At 36.2% G+C, this 25924-nt stretch overlaps 1 protein-coding gene across 1 annotated transcript in view; it reads left to right on the plus strand.

Moving 5' to 3' along the window:
- Window positions 1–25551, plus strand: part of LOC145981247 (uncharacterized) — a 43488-nt gene extending 17937 nt beyond the window's left edge. The window contains exons 2-3 of the mRNA XM_083114398.1: window positions 6017–6456; window positions 23903–25551. Of these exons, the coding sequence (XP_082970524.1) occupies window positions 6047–6456; window positions 23903–25256 (1764 nt within the window). The 5' untranslated portion in view covers window positions 6017–6046 and the 3' untranslated portion in view covers window positions 25257–25551. The remainder of the gene's footprint in view (window positions 1–6016; window positions 6457–23902) is intronic.
- The last annotated feature ends 373 nt before the right edge of the window (window positions 25552–25924 follow it).

Consider the following 25924-nt stretch of genomic DNA (forward strand, 5'->3'; position numbering starts at 1 on the left):
TTAAAACTATTGTAAGAAACTTCACACTAAAAGTCCAAACCTAGCACATAAGTACGCTTTCAACTCAACAGCTGTGCCACTTATGATGTGTTTGTTACTGCTGATCACATTGTTGCAATAATCGCTGCAGCATTCTCCCAACAAGGTAAGATACAAGGCGCTTGTTCTTTCCAAATAGACAATTGTTGAATGTGTCCTTTAGGGATAAAACAGTTGTACAAAATATTTGATATCTTGTGAATAAAGGGACCAAGGAAGGTGCTTTTTAAAAAGGGGAATATAGGCGGAAAAACTAGTCAATTGAGGGACCAAAAAGAAAAATGTTTTTATAATAGTTAATGCGGGCTGGTTAAGGGGAAGGGAAGTCAAAACCATGTATTTTTGTTGGTGAAAGATAATGATCAACAATGTTGTTATGCCGCAATAGACCAAAGTGAATGAAAAGAATGTAGTAGTTAGAAGTATTTCATTCCCACAACCATGCAAAGTTTCATTGAAAATTGGCTCACACTGCATGGGGGAAATGAGCAGCAGTGTTGCTAGCTTACAAGAAAAGATTCCAAAATTTCACTTTTGGCATCGGCCCTATGAAATCTGGATGGACCAAATTTGCAGGAAAGCATGACAAGAACACTATTTGAGGATATGTAATGTCCAGCTCCAATTTTGAAAAAAAAAATGGGAAATCCTGCAACATTTTTAAGTCGTGGTGTTCTAGTCAGTGGGATGCGTGACTGCCACATAGGAGACCCTGATTCGATTCCTGGTGAGATTGATCTATGGTCAGAATTTTCCTAGCCATGTCCCAGAATAAAGTGGCTCTGGGGCTTGCTCAGTCTCAAGTCAATGGGTACCGGGGGTGGGGCATGGTTCTGATCACTTCAGCTCTAACATTGTCGAGATCGAGAATGTGTGGGACCCTACCCCCACATCCTCTAAATGTGCCATCATGGCATGGTGCTCTACATTTTACTGTACACAAACTCAACTTGATAACATTAACATAATCTTAGAAACTACATCCACTTTAGAAGGATGTGAATTTTTTTTTGGGAATAGATATTACATCATCCATATTATTTCTAAATTACAATACAAAGCATTTACAATGATCCAGGCCAGGGGTTGACAGATACCTGGAAATTTTCACCTGACACTTGAATTTCCAAGTACAGTTCATTTTTTTGAATAACTCAATTTCACTCTGGAAAGTTTCTTTACCTTTTTATAAAAAAAAAATATCAAGTGCAGCATATGCTTTGTCATGTTTTTGTGTTTTCTGTATCACGTGTATCATTAAATCAAAATAATAAACATGCCATTATATTTTTTTGTACTGTTGGTAGCCAAATTTTAAAAGCTGCATTGATGTGGTAGAATCACCACATATTATAATGTGCTGCATAGTTACTCATACTGTTACCGGTAGAGCCATCTCTAGGAAATCCACTCTGGCACAAGAATTGATTATTGTTATACCAGTTTTGTATTAAGTGATAAAAAGTAAGGAAAGTGCTTCCCTGTGCCCTGAAGGCATGTAGTTGTGTGGAGTTAGGCCCCCACACATTCTTGATTATGGCCAAAGGTGAAGGTGATGTGATCAGCACCACCCTTTACTCCCCAGAGTTTCCTCCAAGTACCCACTTTAGAAGATGCTGGGTGGGCGCCGGAGCTGCTTGAATAGGTAAAAACTTGCAGTTCTTCCCTGCAACCTGGGTCTTTTGCATGGTAGACAGATGCCCTAACGACTGAAAAATGTAATATTCTCCTTAAGTTCTTTCTAAGCCTAAATCTGGCCATGTATGCTATACTTTTGTTTTATGATTTTCTTCCATCATTTTGAAGTGAGTTGGCAAAATATGCACCTGTAACTTTACTATCTATTGGCAGGTAATCATTATTACCTAAAAGGCTAATACACTGACACTAGGGCAATTCTCTGAAAAGTTAAACCAGAATATCAAATATAACGAAGTTGGAACGTTAATTTCATATTCATGGTATTTATGTAGAGTACAAACCAAACCATCATCAAAAATAAAAAAACAGGTAAATCATTTGAAAATTTTAAAAAATAAACATTTTTAGTTGAAGGTCAATTTACAAGTGAAAAATTCTAAAACTTTACCTCAGGTACGGATATATTTTTATAGATATATATAATTAACATATTTGAATTATTTTTATTTATCAAATAAAGGGTTACTTAGCTGCATGTTGAATATGGAAATAAACGAATTAGTCTTTTAATCCGCTGCAAAACTGGCATTTTTAAAGTACTCCGTGGCCTTGGCCCGTGCATCATGCAAATATTAAATATTTCTTGTGGAGAAAGAATTTTTTGTAGAAAAACATTTTGAAACTAAAATATACTTTCAATACACAGCATGAAGTACTGAAAATGCAATTATTACAATGTCATTCAAGCCACTGAGACACCAGTGAAAATAGTTTTTGTGTCCCATGAATCACACTGGAAAGCATAACGTCTTGAAACTTGTACTGTCCTAATGAATTAACTATGAGAGGAGGCCTTTTTTTGCTTGGTTGGGTACAGTAACTTATTAGTCTTCAAAGGCCACTTCCAGTAGTCGGTTTGATTTAATTTGGTTTGGTTTATTTTATTTCGTTTTTCTGTCACTTTTGGCTAATTGCGAAGATAGGGATCGGTGATGATATCATGAAATTTATGAATGGACACTCACAAACACCCATGCCCAAGATGGGATTGGAACGTGGGACCCCTGGTGTGGTAGCGTGATGTGCTAACCACTTTGCCACACGAGACGGCCAAGTGGTTAGTATCACCAGCCTTCACCATTATGGATATATCAAAATAACTTTAGTTTTGGGCATGAGATTTCTAATTACTTCTGAAAAATCTGAAGTAGTCTGTACAGTTGGTGCAGATTTTATTTTTGCTCATTACATGAGTACGAATAAGTGATTTTGCTTGTCCGCTGATTCCATCTACTGCTCCCTTCCCATGTGAAGTTGCAAAATTCTTCCCCATTAATGTTTTTTGCATTTTCAACCAAGTTCTTGCAAAAACAAGTCCTTTTACTTTTGAATTCTGAAGATGTTCGTTCATTCGATCATATAACTTCATCAATATTGGTGATGGTCTCTGATTTAGGATCAATTGCTTCATACAAAGTACCAACAAAGCATGTAACAGTATTTTTTTTTATCTTAAAGCATAAGCTAATCGGGACTGGACCTACAGTTTAAAGTGGGATCCAAACCATATACCTGCACCGGATATCGAACCCGGAGCCCCTTGATTAGGCGACGATGCTACCACTGCGCTATTGGAAAGGCCCTTAGGATACAGGAGTATTGTCCTACACTGTTATCTGCCAATCTGCAATACCATTATGAAGAATTAAATAACATATAGTTGAATATATTTATGAGGTAATTTTTCTTAAAGGCTTAATATACCAAATCTTTTGTCCTTGAGATACTTTAAAAATAGTGTTGCCACCTTTTGAGAGAGTTTATGAAGACAGACATCACCTGCAGTGGAGTGACAACATAAAGGAGAGAAATGTCCCGTGCATCACATATTAAATGTCCCGTGTGTTATACAAGGAAAGAAAATATTAAAAATATGTTTTTTTAAATATAAAAATTTTGTTTATCGCATATTGTAGTACAAAGTCTTTAGCAAACGGTGTCTAAATATGGTACCCTGAAACTTCTTCAAATCACAGAAATAATCAATCGAAAACAGCTATGTGCTTCTCACATGTTTTTACTGAGTCCCGTGCATCACACAGCTTTTTTATTTAATTTTGCATTGTTAATTTGAGAAAGGATTTTATTTCTTGGCATATGGTAAGCAACCACCCAGTATTAAAAACAGTGAATATGAAAGATAAGTGCAATATCAATTAACCAGCATACCAGACTCATTTAACCATGTGCGAATGTCCCATTCGTCATATAGAGAATCGCCCACTAGAACATTTCCTTTTGCTGTTTGGACACTTTCCTCCCTGGGTAGAGAGTCATGTCGTCACCATGATTTGGCTACCTTTTACTTTCAGTTTCAATATTCAGCCAGCTTTCTATGTGTGTACTTAGATGAAAGTAAAATTCTTTCAATAATTTTTGGACAGAGTTAGCAGATCTTGTGATTTCAGTTTTCTGGAAAACTCACTAATCTGGGACTTTATCTGGAATTTTATTTCTGTATATGGAAATAATCATGAATGATTCCACTGAACACACACTAATTTTCACCCTTTCTTGGGCAATTGATGCACAGGTATTCTGTGATCTTCCACGATAAAGACTCCATCTTTCTATTGTCTGTTATCAATGACTGAAAGAAAGATGGTCTAGTGGCAGCGTCATGATTGAACCCAGGTTCAGTACCCAGTGGAGGCACCTAGTGTTTCGGATCCCACTTTAAACTGTAGGTCCAGTCCATTTTTGCCTTACGGTGCATAAGGTGGACTTAAAACACCAACACAATCATTCAGTCAATGACTGAAGGAATGACCTGGAATGTGCTCCGACTTAGCCAGGATTTTGATCACATCTGAAATATCTTATGCCTGAACTTTACGATGGCATAGGATGTGTCTTTATGCTTATACATAACAAGCATCTCCTTGCAAATTTATTTTGGAGAATTCCCCTTCAAGAACAACTCTGACTTTATCTTTCTCCATCATACTGCTTCCATGTACATTCACCTATCTAACAGAAAATATAGATCCACAGGGCTTCAATTTCCATATATAGTACACAGATATGCATCACCCTTCATCACATCACATATCACAAAATATATCATGTCTTTGAAATGTGTGAAATGGGTTGAGGCTAATCTTTATTGAATAACCAACATACTAACCCAAATTGATGTGTAATTTTTAGAATAGCTATTTGCAGGGCAGACGTTCAGAACATAATCCTGAATTGAACCCAAATCTAAAAGATTGCAAGCATTACTTCCTTCTATTCATTTTTGTATTCTTTAAATTTTGATTGGAATATTAAAAATGGTGTCTCAGATAGTTTTATTTTCCATTCTTCTGTGAAATCAGAAAGTAAAATTAATATTGAAGTAGATGGTACAGACTTAGCAATCCATGAATGTGGTGCATAATTCTAAAATCCTTGGTTCGATCGCCAGTACACATCTTCTGTTTCAAAAGCATGTGTGTGTGTGTGTGCTGTATTGTATTTTGTCTTTAATTATAACATCAAGGTGGAAAAAAATGATTTTTATTTTAGAAAAAATACTTTATATATTTTTTTAATTAAACCATTTTTTTTTTCATTTTTGAAATATACATGCATAAAATTGCATGGTTTTTTGCATCATACATATAGATATATGTTTTTTTATATAGAGAGGCTTTTTCTAGTAATTATTACAACAGTTTGATTAAAGCAAATAAATTACATGTAAATATACATTTTTCTGTTTCTGATACTGCACATATGAGCTTACTATGGAAATGTTTGTTGAGTGTGTTAATGAACATATAATAATTTCAGTAACTTTTCTTACAGTGAAAATAAAATATTCTGGATGTGCTCTATAATTGTAACTTAAAATATTTGTATAGTCTTTGTTGCTAAATTTGCATTTTTAAATGATATAGTTTGAAAGATATTAGCTGATAGATATTTACAGTTTAATGATGGCACTATTTACAGTTTTACATGATTAGTATTTTGTAAATTTTCTACACAAAATGTTTGCTATTTTTGTCTGTAATAATTATTGAATTTTAAATCAAGATAAATTTAAGTATGTTTACAGTTTACATATTACATTTCCTTTTGTATGAGTTTCACCCCATTAGTACATATATTTTTTTTGTTTCTTTTCTTAGAGCCTAAAAAACACCATTAAATGGTTATGAGATTAGTGTACTTTCACCAAAAGTGAATCTGGTATCTACAAAATCCTTCTATAAATTATTTCTTTCTTTAAAGCAATTTAAATCAAACCAAACACCATCTAAAGTTTGTGTGTAAAATGTATTTTCAGATTTCAAGTGCCTCACGCTCATCATCACAAATGGAGTCTGTCCCTTTGACCCCACTACTGAAATTAGATCCTGACCTCATGAGTTGTTCAATAAAGAGTGAGACCCAAGATAGTCCTCTTCCTGAAGAGTCAATTGAAGACACGTGGCATTCAGCATCATTATCATCAGTTAATAAATCTGAACCAAAGGAGGAACAAAAGAAAGTCGAAGAGCCAGGTAATGTTGCTGGTAGCTACTTTCACGTATATTTGCACTCTGGTGCTGAGATGAGTGATTTTTTGCCAGAGGATAGTGAAGATTTGGATACGAGTGAAGACTTTGCTCGATTTGGTGCTGTTGCATGCAAAAGGGATGAGGGATACAATGTTAATGTGAAGTCTGAAGATGTGAAGAGTGAATTCACAGTTGAAGATGAATATCCAGCTGCAGAGACACAAAGGTGAGTGCATGAATTATTTTGAAGTGAGTACCACAATACTTTAATTGGTAAAGGTATTTTTTTTTCAATATTTCGAGTTCCCTTACGGAAATTTCCATTACTTTTTTTTTTAAATGACTAGTACAGTAAGTGTTATTTTTATATTTATGTCTTCCTTGTATCACATATAAAATTAAACCAGAATCATGAACATGCCATTATAAATGTTTACTGTTGCTCGAATGTAGAGTCAGTCATATATTAGATTGTATGGTTTAGTTATTCTTGCTGTTACCTGTAGAACCTTCTTTAGGAAGAACAATCTGGCAAAAAAATTATTACTTTCAATCCAATGTATTAATTAATAAAATGTTTTAGATCATATTTAAAAATGTATAGCTTTATCTTAGTAGGATTCATGGCTTTCTTAAACTGCATTTGAAAGAAAAAATCAGCTCCTGAGAAAAGGGGGCTAGCAACTGAATTGCTTATGGTTTTTCTACCCCTGACTTTCATCATTCTCCCTGAAGAATTTGTTCACCTTGAATATTTAGGTGTATTCAAAATTGCTGCTTATGTATGGGAAGAGGCATCGTGTTTCCTGCAAACAGCTATTAAACAATCAAATATGGATTCCAAGTCCCCCTTTGAAAACAAAATATGGAAGCCTTTGGAAATAGTAGTATGATTGTGGTGACCATCCATACCTTTGCAAGAAACTGTAAAATTTTCTTTTGAACAATGTATTATTTTTTACATTATACATTATAAGACAGTGAATGGTATTATTTGGTAATATTTGTCATGTCATGACATCTTTTGGCAACTCCATGTGGTATGTTATGCATGTCGTGAATTATTTATTATATGTTGTAATTTAGATTGTTGTTCTCGGATCAGTGACCTTACTATGGTATGAGCCAGCCTCCATGGTGGAGTGGTTACCACATCACGTTAAAACGTCAGGGACCTGGGTTCGAATCCCAGCCTGGGCATGGATGTTTGTGAGTGTCCATTCATCAATTTCATCACATCATCACTCATCCCCCCTATCTTTGCAAATTAGCCAAAAGTGGAAAAAGAAACGAAGTAAAGAAAAGCAAATCAATCAATCAATCAATCTTACAGTGGTACGAATTTCATGCATCAAAGTGTCTGCATTGCTGATAGTAATTTTATGTGTGTTAAAAGTTTTAGCTTCAATACTCTTAAAATTTCCTCTTTTTTTCTTGTGTGCACATGCCAGGATATTTTGTTTAAAAGAAATGTGAAAGTTCTCTAGGATACAATGAATTGGGCAAGGGCTTGTTACATAAATACTGACACATGTTGATGGAATTCCTTCAACATATCACTGAAAAATACCCTGATCACTGGAGAACGGATTTATATGTAGTAAAAATGTGCTAAATATGTAAATACACATTTAGTTATTTTCACCAAAATATAGACATAAAATTGTAACAAATGCCTCTTTAACTGGTAGCATCATTGCCTTGTAATCAAGCAGTCCCGGGTTTCAATACCCGGTGCAGATCATAGTGGTTCGGATCCCACTTTAAACTGTAAATCCAGTCCTGATTAGCCTTACTGTGCATAAAGTGGACCTAAAACACCAACTCAATCAATCAATAACTCTTTAACAATATATGACACTCTGTATGTAACTCTCCAGTTTTAAACAATTGATTATGCTTCTATCGACATTGTAACTCTTATTGTAACTGTCTTGAAGAAAGAGCAGATGCAAATCCCGTACGTGTGCCACAAAATCATTGCTTCTGGTGCTGCTGTCAGTCACTCAACTATAGTGAGGGTGGGGTTAGCAAAGGGCTGCTCGACTTGGGACTATCTTCCATTGTTGCCAAAATAATGTTTGTAACAACCAGGAGCGAATGCTTAAGCCCTCATTGCCTATTGTTTAAAAAACAGGAATTTCAATTTGTTTTTGTTCAGGTGACAAAAAACTGAACAGTGACATCATCAGAACGTAGCCCCAAAACTTTGCTTCCATATTTATTCTAGCAGAACAAACTTTTATTTTCTTTTTGGGCAATGTCTGAATCAAAATAATTTCACTATTAAGTTAGGGAGTGCCATCTATAGATTGTATTGTGACTTGCATGATTCTCTTTGTTCAACTCACACACGTATTTTCCTAATTAATATTATGTGAGGCTCAAAATGTAGGACATTTATGATATTTTTGAAATTCCTCCTAGACGATGGACATAGGACTAAAATGTAGGACATGTCCAGGAAAAATTGGACGTCTGGTGACCCTATGTAAAGGTGAAGCAGGTGACAAGCAGTAGTAAGCCATCTAATGAGATAATTTTCCGGGCTTCTTGTTTCCTAAACGTGTGTCGCACTTGCCACTGATTACACCTTGACATATTTGCAGAAGGTACTGCTGATCTGAGCTCAAATCTTGTATATCTAAGACTGGCATTTCGGCAGGTATAGCCTCGGAAGTTCGTAACTGGCCTGTCCTCACAATTATGGAGCATTTTTCCTACAGGGAACGAAAATGTATAAGGTCCTGTTGTGTGTCCAGCAATTGTCTTCAGCACGTGTAAAAGTGGTAATTCATTGAAATCCAGGAGGCAAATTAACCACTACAAAGGTCTTTGAACGTGGTTCTCGAGAAATTTTATGAGTCCCCCCCCCACTCTGATGTTAATATTAGTTTCACAGCAACCAACTGCCCTCAGATCTATCAAGTCCACATTATTATCTTTCAGCTTCTGAATTATCGAACTTCCAATGTTATTAACAGTGGATGATCCTGACACCGATGCATGGCCAAGGTATCGACTGTTTGGTTCTTCAGCTAACACATAGTGTTCCTCATTTGCAATTTTTTGATGGTTTTGATCGCCAATCTTCTGTAACATAACTGTATCATCCTTTTTACCATCAAAATATAAACTTTGAGGTTTAATGCCCTCATTAAGTTCTCTTTTTTGCACAAAACTATGGTTTTTTTCAACCTCTCTTTATTTTCTTAGCTTTTTCACATTTGCACGAACTGAAATCTGCACATTTGCAACTAGCAATATCAAAAAGTTTTGGGAATCTTCTTTAATTTCTCTAGTTTTTCTGATTGCTTATTTTTTCAAATTTTTCAAAATAGCCCTGACACTTTTGTGATATTCATCTATCATACTAGTAATCCTATAAAAGGAAACTGGGGGATCTTAGAGGATCGCAACCACACTTCTCCCAACTTTCTTGCCATTTCTTCACAAATGGAACGAATTGCTTGTTCTTCACTCCTCTCCCCTTTCAATTCTAGACGAGTAAGTCCAATAGCATCTTATCACATCACTGTATGAAGGTCACATCCTGGAATTGAAAGTACAAGGAGTTCCGAATAGAGATTCATAACTCGTACTTATGTGCTTCTTGTACGAGCAGATGATTTAGTGGTAGCCATGCTCACCACACACACACACATCCAAATCTGTTCTAATGAATTCTGAAACTTCGGTGTCGAAACTACAATGCAGGGCTGAAATTACATGTGCGTGAAAACTTTTAGCACAACCGCGTGAATCACTTTGGCAGCAACTCTTTGCCCATGCAGTAGCATATGGTGACGATGGTCTCTGGCTTCTGCTCCACCTTCCTCTTCCCATTCCCAACCCTATAGACCCAAAATTTTCTATTCTCGCTGGTTCATTGTACTGTGTAGATAAACACAAAGCTATTTTAATCTCCTTTTCTCGTGAATTTAATTACACAATACATTGTAATTCCACCAAGTGCAATCTTAATGATATCACTGAATAACTAAAGGTTCAAGTCCAAAGAGGTGAAGCTAGAAATCTTTCAATGTGGATATATATTTTTTGTGTGATATATTGGGACAATAATGCAACTTTTGCGCACTGTATTTTTTAATTTCGAAAAAAAAGTTATTTTGATACACCCTAGTGTATCGTGCTTGTCAGCTCTATTCCTTTATATGATTGTTTATGTTCTCTGCGTGGACTCAAGTGTTTCTCTTTGCACTACTGGAAATTATATCAAACAGTTTTCCTTGACTGATGTGTTAACGTCAAAGTAAGTTTGTATACCCATGATTCACGAACATCCAAAACTTCACAAGAAGGCAACATGTAAGTACCCGAATTTCCTTATGTCATCCTCATTTCAACTTGCTTCTACCTAGTCTTACCATAAATACTGTCCCAAAGTTGTAAGTAAATAGACACAAAATGGTGAGAGATATTGTAATATCAGAATAACATGAGATGCATGGATGCATTATGAACCAAAATCACAAATAATTATTCGAAATGGCCACCTTTAGCACTGACACACTTCTGAAGTCTTCGTGGCCACTCATCAATGGAATTATGCAACACATCAAGTGGAAACTCCGCAGCTGCCTTCTGAAGAGACCGCTTTAAACTGTCAATATTGGGATGTCTCTTCTTGCAAGCCATCTCCTGAAGCTTGGACCACAATTTGTAGTCCGAAGGGTTTAAGTCTGGACTGGCAGAGGGCCAATCTGACGTGGAAATGAAGTCAGGAACATTTGCCTCCAACCACTGCTGGGTAGTGCGTGCTTTGTGTGCTGGGGCTGAGTCCTGCTGGAAGCTCCAGTTCTCTCCATGGAAGATGGTGTCGGTAAGCTTCTTGCATAGTTTCTCAAGCACTGTCTGCTGGTACACTTTGGCTGATGTTTTTACCCCTTTTTCGTAAGAAATGGAGCGTGCCCTCATAGCAAATGTTCCAGACTTCATTTCCACTTCAGATTGGCCTTCTGCAAGTCCGGACCTATACCCTTTGGACTACAAATTGTGGTCCAAGCTTCAGGAGATGGCTTGGAAGAAGAGTCATCCCAATATTGAAAGTTTAAAGCAGTCGGTCTCTTCTGAAGGCAGTTGCTTATTTTCCAGTCGATGTGTTGCGTAATTCAATTGATGCGTGGCCACGAAGACTTCAGAAGTGTGTCAGTGCTAAAGGTGGCCATTTCGAATAATTATTTGTGATTTTGGTTCATAATGCATCCATGCACCTCATGTTATTCTGATATTACAATATCTCTCACCATTTTGTGTCTATTTACTTATAACTTTGGGACAGTATTTATGGTAAGACTAGGTACATTCATATTTGAAACAATACTAAAATACGCTAGGATTATGGAAGGTAAGGTTTGATTTCCCTCAAGTTCACAACAAATGGTCTTTACTTTTTACCCTGATGTCGTCTCCACCACATGAAAATCCTACAAGTACTGGTTTCCTGCCTCCCAGTCATCACCCCCCCCCCCCCCAAGGCCACCCTTCCTAACCTTCGCTCAGGCAAACGTTAAGTCCTTTCCTTCGCCAAAATTAGATGAGCTGCATGAGTTGGCTTTTGATATCTTCCTGGCCACCAAAAGCTGATCTTACCATGAAGCCTTTGCCTCGACCTTCTCCATACCAGGTTACGCAGCAATAAAGAAAGGTAGAAGCACAATGGGTGGGGAGGGCCTAATTCCATATCACTGTAAAGATCTAAATGTCAAGATCATCCCCTCTTGCAACAATCAGGAAAATGACGGATGAAGTCGAAATTATTAGTGTATCAGTGAAGCTCGAACCTCTGAGAATAATTGGTGTGTTCAAAGCTCCTAATATATCGTATACAAAATTATCGTGCCTAGAAACCACAATCTCGGAAGTTTTCCTGCTCGTTCACAAATTACTTATTCTAGGAGATGTAAACACAGATTTCCTTTCTGTCCATAAACCAGAAACAGTATATTTCCAATCAATACTTGACTCTTTCAGCTTAGTCCAGATCATTAACCGACAGACCAGAATAACGGCAACCACTCAAAATCACTCCTGGATCTAGTAATAACGAATGACCAAGATCTTGTACCCTCATTTAACGTAACCTCACCCATCGGAACGTCTGACCACTGTCTAGTATAGGCGACATTTGCCATTGAAAGACCAAAATTAGTTAAACAGTTTATCACATATCGAAATTTCTCTATCTTCGATAAAGATATATTCGATAGGGATGCTGCAGCAATTGAATGGAGCATATAGATAGCTTCGACAACATTGATAATAATGTGCACTTCGTTACTAAAAATGTAATAATCTCTTTGACAAACATGCGCCCCTTGAAAGTAAACTAATACAACCAACAAACTCTCCCTTGATATCAGAAAATACAAAACTACTTATGAAACCATGACAATGCCTTAATAAAATATAAATGCACAAAAACCCAGGTAAACTGTGACTATTACAAAGAACTGAGAAACTTGACTACCTCAGTTCAGTGGCAGGAAAGGAAACTCTATTTTAATCACCACCTCTGCTGGAACAATATCAGCAAAGAGTTGTGAAAAATGAAAACGTGGGGTGTATATAGTAAGAATATCAACAATGAGATACCTCCCAACTTGAGAAACATGGATTCAATTTTAACGAAAGTGCTCAAACTTTCCACCTGCAAGAGATAAGCGAAACCAAAATAATGAAAGTGATAATTGAAATATCATCCAATGCCTGTGGTAATGATGGAATATCCATAAAAATGGTTGAACTATTACTACCACACATCTTACGTCCCCTGAAGCACATCGTAAATTTCTCATTCCAAACTGGACAATATCCAGCCATCCTGGAAAAAGCACGTGTTGTTCAAACAACAAAGTAATAATGTGCCTGAATGACCTTCAACCAATAAGTCTCTTACCTATATTTTCCAAAATCACTGAAAAAATTGTTTACAAGAAATCTGTAAGCATGTTAATGACCTGGATCTTCTACTGAAATGCCAATCTGGTTTCCGTCCTTCACACGGCATGGCAACGGCTTTTCTTAAAATCACTGACGACTTACTCCGATCAATAGACAAGAGAATGGCATTAGCGTTAGTATTACTGGATCTCACTAAATCCTTTGACATAATGTATGGACCAAATCTATCCGTTCGAAACAAACCAAAATTCAGAAAGTCCAAAAATCATGTTTCAGTTTCGTGTACCATATAAGAAAATATGATCATATCCTCCCAACATTAAACGCAAACAAAATGTTGAACATGGCCCAACACCAAAAATTACATCTGTGTTGCTTTATTCATAATCCTTTAAAAACAAAAATTCCTGGAAAAACTGTTCCATCAATTAAAATTCAGAAGAAAATAGATTTGGTGTTTTAAGTCCACTGTATGCACATTAAGGCTAATCGGGACTGGACCTGCAGTTTAAAGTGGAATCCGAACCACTATGTGCCTTCACCGGGAATCGAACCCAGGACCCCTTGATTACAAGGCTACGATGCTACCACTATGCCATAGGGGAGGCCTTAAAATTCAGAAGGAAAATACATGATTATAGAACAAGGAGAGAATCAAAACTTGAGCTTCCAAAGCACACACTAGTGTTTTTCCAATCTGCTTTTACACATTCAGCTGCAAGAGCATGGAATGTGCTTCTTCCTTCCATAATGTCCCGTCACTAATTGCAATGCTACAACTTCAAAGACAAACTCAAAAATCTATTGTTAATTGAACATTATCTGTGTTCCAGCACTCACGAATAGTAGCTCTCACTTCTGAACCAACTTCCTAAAAAAAAAAACTAAGTATTTTCATTTTTCATTTTGCTATTACTTTCTACCTTGCACATTGCCAACCCTTGATTATATTTTGTTTTTTTGTGGGGCAATAAATATAATATATAATTTGTATTTGACTTGCATATATGACATCAAGCACAATCATGTTGATTAATGTGTGTATCCTTCGTGTATTTTTTTTTGTGTGTAAGGGAGCCTTTATTCTCACTTTTGTATTTGTTCTTTTTGTGTGTCTTCCTTTTTCTTCTCTTCTTTTCTTGTTAATTGTATTTAGTATGTAGTGTATGTATCCACTCGCCCTTTAATAAAGGAAAATTGAAATTGAAATGGAAGTACATGAAGAACATACATAATGGAGGGCTTACTCTTCATGTTACATTTGTAATTTGATATTTCATGTCACGTTTGTGCTACTTCTGACTTATTGCTATGATATAGATAAGAAAGACATGATTGAATGAAATTTATGATGGGACCCTCGCAGAGAACAATGATGCACATGATGGTATTCGAACCCCATGGCAATATTGAAGGATATCACTCAATGCACTCTGCCACTGAGCTGGCCATTTTCATTTATCTTGAGCACCTAGTTTTTTTTACTGAATAAATCATAATAAACATTATTATAAAACTCAGTTACATTTCTTCTTTGTCTCCCTGATGTCATAGTGGTTACGTCATCACCTTGTAATCAAGGGGTCCTGGGTTCGGTATCCAGTGGAGGCACATGGTGGTTTAGATCCCACTCTAAACTGTAGGTCCAGCCCCAATTAGCCTATCTGTGCATAAAAGTGGACTTTAATCAAAAACTCAAACTCAATTTCTTGTTTGTTTTTGCGACTAGTATCTGCTATATGTTTAGCAAAAAAACGAATGACGTCTATTTACACACTGGATTAGACATTTTAACATGCACATTGAAACTTATTGAAATTCAAAATAGCAAAAACTGACTGATTGCTCCTGGACCGTACACTAAGTTAAAGATAGAAACATTTACCTTAATATACGTGGACACAATTTGAGAGAGAGAGAGAACAGAGTGGTAACACTGTTAGATACTGATGAAAGTCATAACACACTACCCCACTTTTAAAAGCCAGAACCCCTTCCCCATTGGAAATAGGATAGAGGATACAGAAGGGGACTGTGAAGTAGGAGTGTGACCTTGACATGGTCAGTCATGGAGCCTTCCACTTGCAAAATTGTATCCAAAAATCCATGTAGCCAGCTGGTATCCTCAACTGTGCAGTGAGGCTTCACTAGGCGACACTTCTCTCAGGGTAGAAAGCACCGCCAAAGCATAACCCCCTCGGAGCCAAACATAACTTTTTTTTTCAATTGTCATCAAATCATGTTTCTAGAATTTAAGATCTTACAAAGTTTATTTTGTATTGTTTGTTCTTGAATATTCAGTTATTGAAAAACATCATGCATCATGTGGGACACTGGGTCTCAGACTCCTTAAAATCCCCCATAAAACATGAATACATTTAAATTCCTTTGGAACACACCGAAGTATTTAATTATTAAACATTATTGATGTCGACAATAAATTGTGAAATATGCATAAACATCGAGACTGTAATGTTGACATCACACATGATGCCATTCGTAATGATACCACAATTGGTTTCGGAGATAAAAATGGAATAAAAACATAAACAATATTTTAGGGAACAATAAAATGTAACTACAAAGAATTTGTACTACTAAGAAATTTTATGTTATGTATGCATTATGTTATAGCTATTCCATGTGAATTGCACTTTGCCATGATGGCACAAATATTTTTTGGAGCTAGGGCTTGACACATTTTCAATATTAGCCAATGCCCATAGTTAAAATCATGAAGTCAGCAACATCCTTCAGTTGCCTTTATCACTCCCTCCTCATTGCTCCTAGATATTCATTGGTGAGAGTCTGAATGCAGTGTGTAACGTTCTACTCGCTTTAGTTCACTGGATATTTACAAGCTACCATAAAATTAAATAAATGGGAGAGGCCGTAGATTAAGTAAGCGTTTGTCAGTAGAACGTACAAATTACTGGGTGGGAGGCTTTTGCCACGTTTTTCGCGACGCCTCAAATAATACTGGAAGTTGATCGGTACTGGGCCAAAAATCGTCACAATAAAGTTTACTGTATGAATAGTTACTTCACATCTAATATAATTTCAGAAAGAAACACCTTTCCCAAAATGCGTCACACAATAACAAATCCATTCTTACAATCTGCTCCCCTCTACCATCACTAAATACGTACTACCTGCAGAAATACTAGACACTTTTTTGAATGTTATAATCAATTTCAAGTTTTTGGCAAATGTCAATAAATATTCATAGTTGCATTTTATTTTTTGATAACATATCTTTTATTGTGCGTATACTTGTCTACAATTGTATCAAACGATAACGCAAACAATTATAAATTTGCGATGCTACGCAAGTCGGCAATTCAACAAATCGCCCTGTATATATGTATATCCCACTCAACAATTCAAAATTTAAATATTCGTAAATTTATACGTTAACAATTTATTTGGTTTATGGTATCTTACATACATGTATAAATATCACAGAAAGTATGAGATACCAATGTATCTAAAGAACATTTCTTTGGTTGTTTTTTTTTATTATTCAACAGACTCGTTCATACCATCACTAACACGTCAATTAAGCTGACGTGTAACTAATTCTTCACTTGACTACAATGTACAATCCAAAGTTACTTCTTTCGTTTTGACCAGCAAAAGTACTACAATCTTGTACTACATCAATTATACTTATTGTGACAATTACGATTTTAACAACTTCGTGTAATTTTCAATGTTCGTAATCAACCGGTGCATGGCTTCAAATTTAGATTTACAATGATAATATTTTATAAGTTGCTCGTAAAAAGGGGAAGCAAATTGATAAGCTAGGTAAAGATTGGGAGTCTCACTACAAGACTGTCGCGATTTTCCAGATTTACATTTTTATAACCAATAACGTGTTTTTGCATTCATATCAAAAGCATGAGATGCATGTCATTGATTTAACACGTGCCGTTTCTAATCATAAAGTACATATCCTAATACCCAGCGGTCACTCGTAATCTCCTTACGTAACACAATGCAAAAATTATCGGCAAATTACAAACCATCAAATTGTTCCGATTAATTTTTTTTGTCACGTAATCTAACACTCAAAAGTACGGCTGCAAACCAAGTTACGCTTACTTGTACTATTTCGGCATTCGACGCAATTTCAAAGGGTAAAAATGGGTACTTGTCAAAACCACGCACGTTGCACTATAAAGTTCACTACTCATACCTGTATAGTAATGTAACGTGTCCGAGGCACGAGACTTCCAATTTTCCATGTATCGGCAAACACGGTCCCAAATTATGTCTTCCCATCGTAATTTATCCTGGCTTCTATCCGGAGGAGCTCTTCCCAATTCTCCTTTGCTTTCTTCACCTAGCGTCATCTAAGTGCTTTCTTCACCAAGCACCACCTCCATGCTTTCTTCTCCAAGCATCGTCTACTTTGGGCAGGCGAAGAAACCATTCCTGTTGATGCAGGCAACCTTCGCAGTTTTCGTGGGGGTATAGAAGAAACATAGCACTTCACTGCGTGTACTCCTGTAATCAAAGTCTGCAGGGGAAGTACATTCCGCAATGTTCCCAGTCTCGTAGTGCACATGTTGACTCGTTGCGTGATGGAAGGGCGAGTGAGATTACGAGCTGCCGTAACCCACTGGGAAATCGTCCATCAGGTGACGCTGTTACGTCATACCTACTCTAAGTAGCCCTAGCAATCGGGCGACAAGCGCCAGCGACAAACTTGTAACGTAATTTACGTAATAATAAATGCGGAAATACGTTACAAGTGAACCGAGAATTTTGGGTGAATTCTGCTTGAATTTTTCTCTCTAGACGTGAAAAATTGCAACTTTTATTAATCCAGATCCCATTCAATTTATTCATATTTTTTTAATGCCCTGAGGAAAGTGTTTCACAATTTAGCTCTCAATCCGTTTGGTTTGTTAGTGTCCTTTGCAGAACAATCAATCTGGCATATGGAAGATTACTGCAAGTTACACTGTCTTGAAGTTGAATAGGTATATTTGAAATTTTTATGCAATTAACAATTTTATATACATTAATATATCCCGTAACATTTGTGACTTTTCTTTGTAGATACATTTCTTGTCTGTGCATGTGAAATGGCAAAAGTATCCTCTGTACCTTGTACCGTTTAATTGAATTGAATTAGCATTTTTGGATACATTGGAATCACACTGACCTGTTATAGTTTTAATATAGTTGTGTGTGTTTGTGTTTGTGTGTGTGTGTGTGTAGGTGTAATTGGCTGGTGATAGGCGGTAATACATAAGGTTGAAATAGAGAAAACTGCTTGTATCCTTCAAATTTTTGAAAGTTCGCCTTGTAAACAGGGAACTCTTCTTGAATTTTATCATGGTCCTAGAGTGGCCACCCTGAGTGCCAAAGACAATTTTTCTGGGGGAAAAGGGATCTGCTCAAGGGACAATCATATTGCTTAAAACCCTGAAATACTAAAAGTGAAGTACATTGAATTATTGACTGATTCTTTTTTTTTGGGGGGGGGGGCAGGAGATGGAATATGGTCATTCTGGTTTACTGATGATGCATCACCCCACTGTGGCATCCTCTGTGGGATAGTTCCACAACCACTTTGATCAGCATCATTGTTGGTAAGATTAGTACATCGGATCAGATATCATCCTATGGATGACCATTCTGAATCTCCTGTTCAATTTTTAATTATTTATTTTTAAGTGTAAACTTCTCTGAAATTGTTACATTTTTATTCTAGAAATGCAAAAACAATCACTTGGAGAAAATAGTATGTATAATTCGAGATTTTCACAGTGTCTGGAAATTTCAAACATTTCCCGACCCAAATGTTTGGATTAAAAATATTTTCCATGCCAATCTCATACTGACAAAAAATCTCTGTACCACACACCCCTAGCTGCCTGAAGGAAGCATGAGACCCATTGTGTCGTATGGGATATGTGAATGTAAACAATGGAAATTTGCAAACCATTAATAATATCATTGAATTTTTGAATCACTTACACTAATGTCTAGGTCTTCCTAATACAGATAATAATAGGTATGTGGGAAAAACTTAAATTACTAGAGCAATTATCATATTTTCTAGGACCTTATCATCACTTATCATGACCGAAGTGCACAAGTATTTGAAGGAATCACACAGAACAAATCTTTTGCACTACTCCTTTTAGTCTCAGATGACATTCTGATGTGTTGTCAATTTCAGCAGATCTAAACCAAGAAGCAATGCATGTTTTGTGTGTCTTATAGAACACACGAGGACCTAGGTGGATAAAAACTCAACTTTCAAAATAGAAACCTTACACCCTTTGACTTGAAAATGCAATTCTATATCATTGTTTTTATGTTTAGCTATAGCTCTAAAATGTACCTATCAGAAATATTTGATTTGTATCATGTGTTTATTATTGGATAACAATTAATATTATTTATAATTTATGAAAATCATTAGACCAGTGCAAAAATAGAAGGGCCAGGTTGAAAGATCCTATATGGCAGGGATACAGAAAGTATGAACAGTTTTCAGTCAGCAACGTTCATGTATTCTACTAACGGATTAAAAACTATAGATACTCGAGTTTACACTGCAATTAAAAATTAACCAGTAGACCTACGAAAAAATGAGTTATGAGAACAAAAAGGGCTGTTTTTTTGGAGTTCTTTAAACTATCACTTTCCGAAATTCTATAAATCAAAAACGGGTTGTCAAATCGTGATGAAATTTTAGTATGGCGCAGGCACAAAAGTTTTAAACACAAATCTTGATCTTCAAATTTTTATAATTTTTTTTTTAAAAAGTTATCAATTTTGCGAAAGAACTTTTTCTTCGTTTTGGGTAGTCCCACAAATACAATATTGGTCTTGTTTTGAAGCTCTTAGCATCTGTTATTAATATCCATTATTGTTGTCAATTCACATTGACAAACCGATTTTATACAGATTTTTATTCAGCAGAGTAAAGCTGTGCATGGAACGTGGCACACAGCAATGTCCGTTGATCTGTGGAAACTGCGGGCTGAGACTAGCGAGTCTGTGCTTGCGGTGCAGCCACATTTTACGTACATCTTTACTCCGCTGAATAATAATCTCTATAAAATCGATTTTGCAATGTGAATTCACAAAAATAATGAATTTTAATAACAGTTTCAAAGAGAAAAACTTCAAAAAACAGCCCCTTTTTGTTCTCACGACAATAAAAATATATAACACACCCAAAAAAAATGGTTATCATAGATTAAAGCAGAATTAAATAAGATAAATTTTGATGTCTCGTTTTTATGTAGGTCTACTGCTTAATTTTGAACTGGTGTCCAAACTCTTTTTCGTCTTCTTCTTCTTTACCATCCCCTTCTGCTATTAAGCATCTGGTTCCATCCCCTTCTGCTATTAAGCATCTGGTTCCATCATCCACTTCCTGACTTCCTGTACACTTTTCGGTCCAAGACTAGTTTTCGGACTTCCGGCATTGTTTTCCCTTTCTTCTTTCCTATCTTTTCCACATACTCTTCCCATTATACTATTGGTCGTCCTCTTCCCCTCTTGCCTTCTGGTCTGGCCTCCAGCACCTGTCTAGGCTTGCTATCCTTCTCCATTGTTGTAACATGTCCAATCCATTGCAGTTCCTTTATCTCTATTGTTTCCAATAAAGTTTTTTGCTGTAACTGGTCTCTAATGGCGGTATTTCTAATCCTATCTCTTCTAGTCTTTCCTACTACTTTTTGTAGGTATCTCATCTCCGCTGCTTGAAATCTGCTATTCTGTTTTGGTAATAATGTCAAGCTCTCTGTTCCATACAGCAATGTGGGAATGTTGATTGTATTGTAAATCATTATCTTTGTTTGTTCACGTATTTCATTTTTACCAATTAATGTGTTGTTGAGTTGATAGTTCACTTGGTTTGCCTTTTGTACCCTATTTTTCACTCCTTCATCCATTCTTCCATCTGATGTTATGACTGTTCCGAGGTATGTGTATCTGTTTACTTGTTCCAGCTGGTTCTATTTCCACTGTATATTTAGGGGTACAGTTTCTCTTTCTTTTGTCACCACCATCACTTTACTCTTACCCACATTCATGCTCATTCCTTTGTCTTATTTTGTACTTGCCCATTCAATTACCACCTTCTGTAACTCCTCTCTATTCCTAGCCACCAGGGCAATGCCATCAGCATATACCTAGATACAAATGCCTGTACTTGTACTGGTCTAATCTTTCGGTTTCCTACTTTGTATCTCTCAGTTCTTGGTTTACATTGTTTTATGATCTGGTTCATGAGGATAATAAAGAGAAGGGGACTCAGGCTGTCTCCCTGTTTTACTCCTATTTTTATCTTAAATTCATGTGAGCATTTCCCTGCTAATCTGACTGTTCCTTTCACTCTCTTGTATACAATTTGCATTCTCTGTACAAGTGCACAATTTTCACCACTGCATCCTATAGTTGTTCTCTTGGTACCATATCAAAAGCTACTTTCGGATCTAGGAAGGCCACACACGCTTCTCTTTCCTTATTTAATGCCTTCTCAATGACTTTCCGCAGTGTAAATATATTATCTTGTGTCTGATGATTCTTTCTAAATGCAGATTGCTTTTCTTCTAGTCTGTTTTCCACTTCATTTCGTAATTCCATTTCCAGAATTCTTGTGTTGACCTTGAAATCTTGACCTTGAAATCTTGACCTTGAAATCTTGACCTTGAAATCTTGACCTTGAAATCTTGACCTTGAAATCTTGACCTTCATAAGCTACTGAGGACAGGCATGTGGTTCTGTAATTCTTGCACTTGATTGTACTACCCTTCTTGTAAATTGGTATTATTATATTTTTCTCGCAGTCTTTTGGTACATTGATGTTCTCCATGCTTCTTTACATATTCTTCACATCCACCTTATAACCTCCTTTCCTCCATATTTTATAAGCTCTGGGGATATTTCATCTGCACCTGCTGATTTTCCAAGCTTTATCTTTTCTATTGCCAGCTCTATTTCAAAGAATTCTATTCCATTTCTATCTTGTTGCTCACCCTGTACTCTTGCTAAAGCAATTCCTCTCTCTTCCATTTCTTGATTCTGTTTGAACATTTCTCCATAGTATTCACTCCATACTTTTAGTACTTCCTCTTTTTCTGTTTTGATGATCCATTCTCTATCTTCCATATTCCTTATTGTCTTTCCATATTTCCCTTTAAGGTTTTTAACTGTTTGCCAGAATTGTTTAACATTTCTTTGATAGTTCTCTTCAGTTTCTCTTCCAAAATCCCCAAGCTTCCAACTTTGCTTGTTTTACTGCCTGCTTGGCACTATTTCTCTTTTGTACATATTCATTCCAGTTATCTTCTGATTTATTTCTGGTATACTTTTCCCAACCTTCTTTCTTCTTTTTAACTTCCTCTGTAAGAGCATGGCTCCACCATTTTGTTCTTTTCTATTGTGGTAAGTCCGCACACCTCTTCTGCTTTTTTAAGCAGAGTTGTTCTTAACACATTCCATCTCTTTTGCAACATATCTTCCCCATTAATTTCTTCTTCTCTTATGCTCAATTCTTCAGTCACTCTTCTTTCAAATTCTGATCTTTTCTCTGGGATTCGTAGTTGGGCTACTTTTATTTTTGTGTATCTTTCTGTTTTCTTCTTTCTTGGTTCTTTAAATCCTGTCTTCATGATGAGTAGTCTATGTTCAGTGATTACCCTAACATCCTATACTGCATATCTCATTGTCCTAGCATATGTAAACTTATCTATTGTATTTCTTGCTCCTCTATTTCCAGCTTCAAAAGTTATTTTATGAATCTTCTTGCGGGGGGAAAATGTGTTACCTATGAGCAAGTTGTTATCTATACAAAAGTTTATTATTCACTCTCCATTTGTATTTACTGTTCTTTCAACTCCATGTCTTCCCATACTCCCATGTCCTCTTTCTTGTTCATTTCCTATCCTACCATTACAATCTCCCATTATCACAATATGCCTTGTAATATCTCTGGCTTTATCCACTGTCTCTTGGAAATTTGTGTAAAACTGGTCTTTTTCAAATTCTTCTGCATCTTGGGTTGGGGCATATACTTGTATAAGTGCTACTTCTTCTTCTAGATCTAAATTTACTCTTATTATTCTGGAGCTCACTGACCCTGGCAACGGGTCCTTACAAGGTACTACCATCCAGAGTCAGATGGACCAAGGTTTTATAAAGAGGTATTACTCTAGGTTCCTCCGCCTCCTCAGTCGTTGAGATGACCATCCATCTTCCTCTGCCTTTGAAGCTGCTGACCGTTAGGTTGCTTCTTAGTCTGGCTCTTTATCTGCTAGCCTGCCCAGCATGGGAGACTCTGCCAGTAGCTATGCTACCACCGGTATAGCCTAGAGGATCATCAGAGCTCGTAAGACCCACCACCAACTACTAGGTTCTGCAACCACTAGGTGGGGTGTCCAAACTCGAGTGTCTATATTTTTTTATCTGACAGTAGTGTAATGCATCTAGCTGAAATTCCAAATATCACACAAGAATACAAAAACATATGAAGATATAGGTAAAAAATATTTATAAAATACTCATCTTGTCGCCTACTGAAGGAGCACCTTTTCTTTTGTGATATCGTGGTGTGTTACTACTATAGGTTACAAGTACACATTATGAGAAGTTACTTTTATTGTTTCACAAGAAGTATTATTACTTGGAATTCATGTTTTATTCTTCAGTATTGTAGCATATCGTGAAATATTCCTGTGTAAGATTTCTTAAACATGTCTATCTTCTTCCAGGTTATCATTGAAATACACATCTATTAGAAGTGAATTTATACAGGAAGAAAAGGATAGTGAAAAAGATTCATGTCTTAGGGAGACTGACTTTGTTGCAAATAAGAACTCTGGATCCCAATCACTACCAATGAAATCTCCTATCTGCAGCTCAGCACTGCTGACAACACTCTGCTCTGGGACAAGCAATAGTGAAACTAATTTAGAATCTACAAGGGATGCAGAATATACAAAATCTTCAAACTCAAAGGGTTGTACTATTTGCAACGATGGCAGCAATTTGTTTGATCACAAATGTGAACATGTGATTCACATGCAAAATCATAGTAGTGAAAAATGTTTTGTGTGTTCAACGTGTAACAAATCATTTTCACAGAAACAACACCTTAGAAAACATTCAATTATTCATACTGGAAATAAACCCCATGTGTGTTCAACTTGTAATAAATCACTTTCATCGAAAAGAATTCTTAGACGACATTCATTAATTCACACTGGAGATAAGCCCTATGTGTGTTCAACGTGTAACAAATCATTTTCACAGAAACAATACCTTAGAAAACATTCAATTATGCATACTGATGATAAGCCCTATGTGTGTTCAACATGTAACAAATCATTTTCACGGAAACAAAACCTTAGACGACATTTAGTAATTCATACTGAAGATAGACATTATGTGTGTTCAACTTGTAACAAATCATTTTCATGGAAACAAGACCTTAACAAACATTCAATTATTCATACTGGTACACCCCATGTGTGTTCAACTTGTAATAAATCATTTGCATCACAAGGAGTTCTTAGAGAACATTCATTAATTCACGCTGGAGAAAAGCCCTATGTGTGTTCAACGTGTAACAAATCATTTTCACAGAAACAATACCTTAGAAAACATTCAATTATTCATACTGGAGATAAGCCCTATGTGTGTTCAACTTGTAACAAATCATTTTCACGGAAACAATACCTTAGTGAACATTCAATTATTCATACTGGAGATAAACCCTGTGTGTGTTCAACTTGTAACAAATCGTTTTCATGGAAACAACACCTTAGACGACATTTAGTAATTCATACTGCAGATAAACCCTATGTGTGTTCAACGTGTAACAAATCATTTTCATGGAAACAAGACCTTATACGACATTTAGTAATTCATACTGCTGATAAGCCCTATGTGTGTTCAACGTGTAACAAATCATTTTCACGGAAAGGAGTTCTTAGACGACATTCATTAATTCACACTGAAGATAAGCCCTATGTGTGTTCAATGTGTAAAAAATCATTTTCACAAAAACGACACCTTAGGCAACATTCATTAATTCATACTGGAGATATACCCTACCTGTGTTGAATATGTAACATATCATATTTAAAAATGTGTGGAATGTTGAGGAACATTTAAGAATTCAAAGTGTTTAAAAGCCCTTCCTATGTTCAACTTGTAACAAATCATTTGCACAAAAGGGATATCTGAGACAACGTTGCACAATTCATACAAGAGAGAAACCATATTTGTACTAAGCATGTAACAAATCATTCACAACAAGAGTCAGTTCTTCCAAGACATTCAAGGAATCATACTACGGACACACTGTGTGTGTTTTAGCATGTATCTGACTTGCTGTAAATACATTTTTTATGAAGTATTTCTAAGTCCAGAAATTGTTAATATGGCAACCTAACACTTTAGCATGAGCTGAGAATAGCACCTTTAGAAAATGCTGTGCTGAGATATTTTCCTTCTCAAATATATTGTGAAGTTTTTTTTTTTTTTTTTTCAAGATGGCGCCGAGTGCAGGCCGTGCGAAATTTGTAGCTCTGCTCTTTATCTGTTTTACGCTTGTGCTAGTACGAATCTGCGTAGTGAAAAAATGTTTTCCGCCTTGTGAAATTGCAGTTAACGATGAGAACATATGTGAAGATCTGTTCTATGACAGTTATTTGAAAACTCTGAGTGCTTTCCCAATGCTTTGTGCTGTTCGAGAGGCGAGCGCGTGCAAGGGCGCTTCGAGGAAAACC

The sequence above is a fragment of the Lepisma saccharinum genome, chromosome 29 (genome assembly GCF_977018435.1).
Source record: "Lepisma saccharinum chromosome 29, izLepSacc3.1, whole genome shotgun sequence".
NCBI lineage: Eukaryota > Metazoa > Arthropoda > Insecta > Zygentoma > Lepismatidae > Lepisma > Lepisma saccharinum.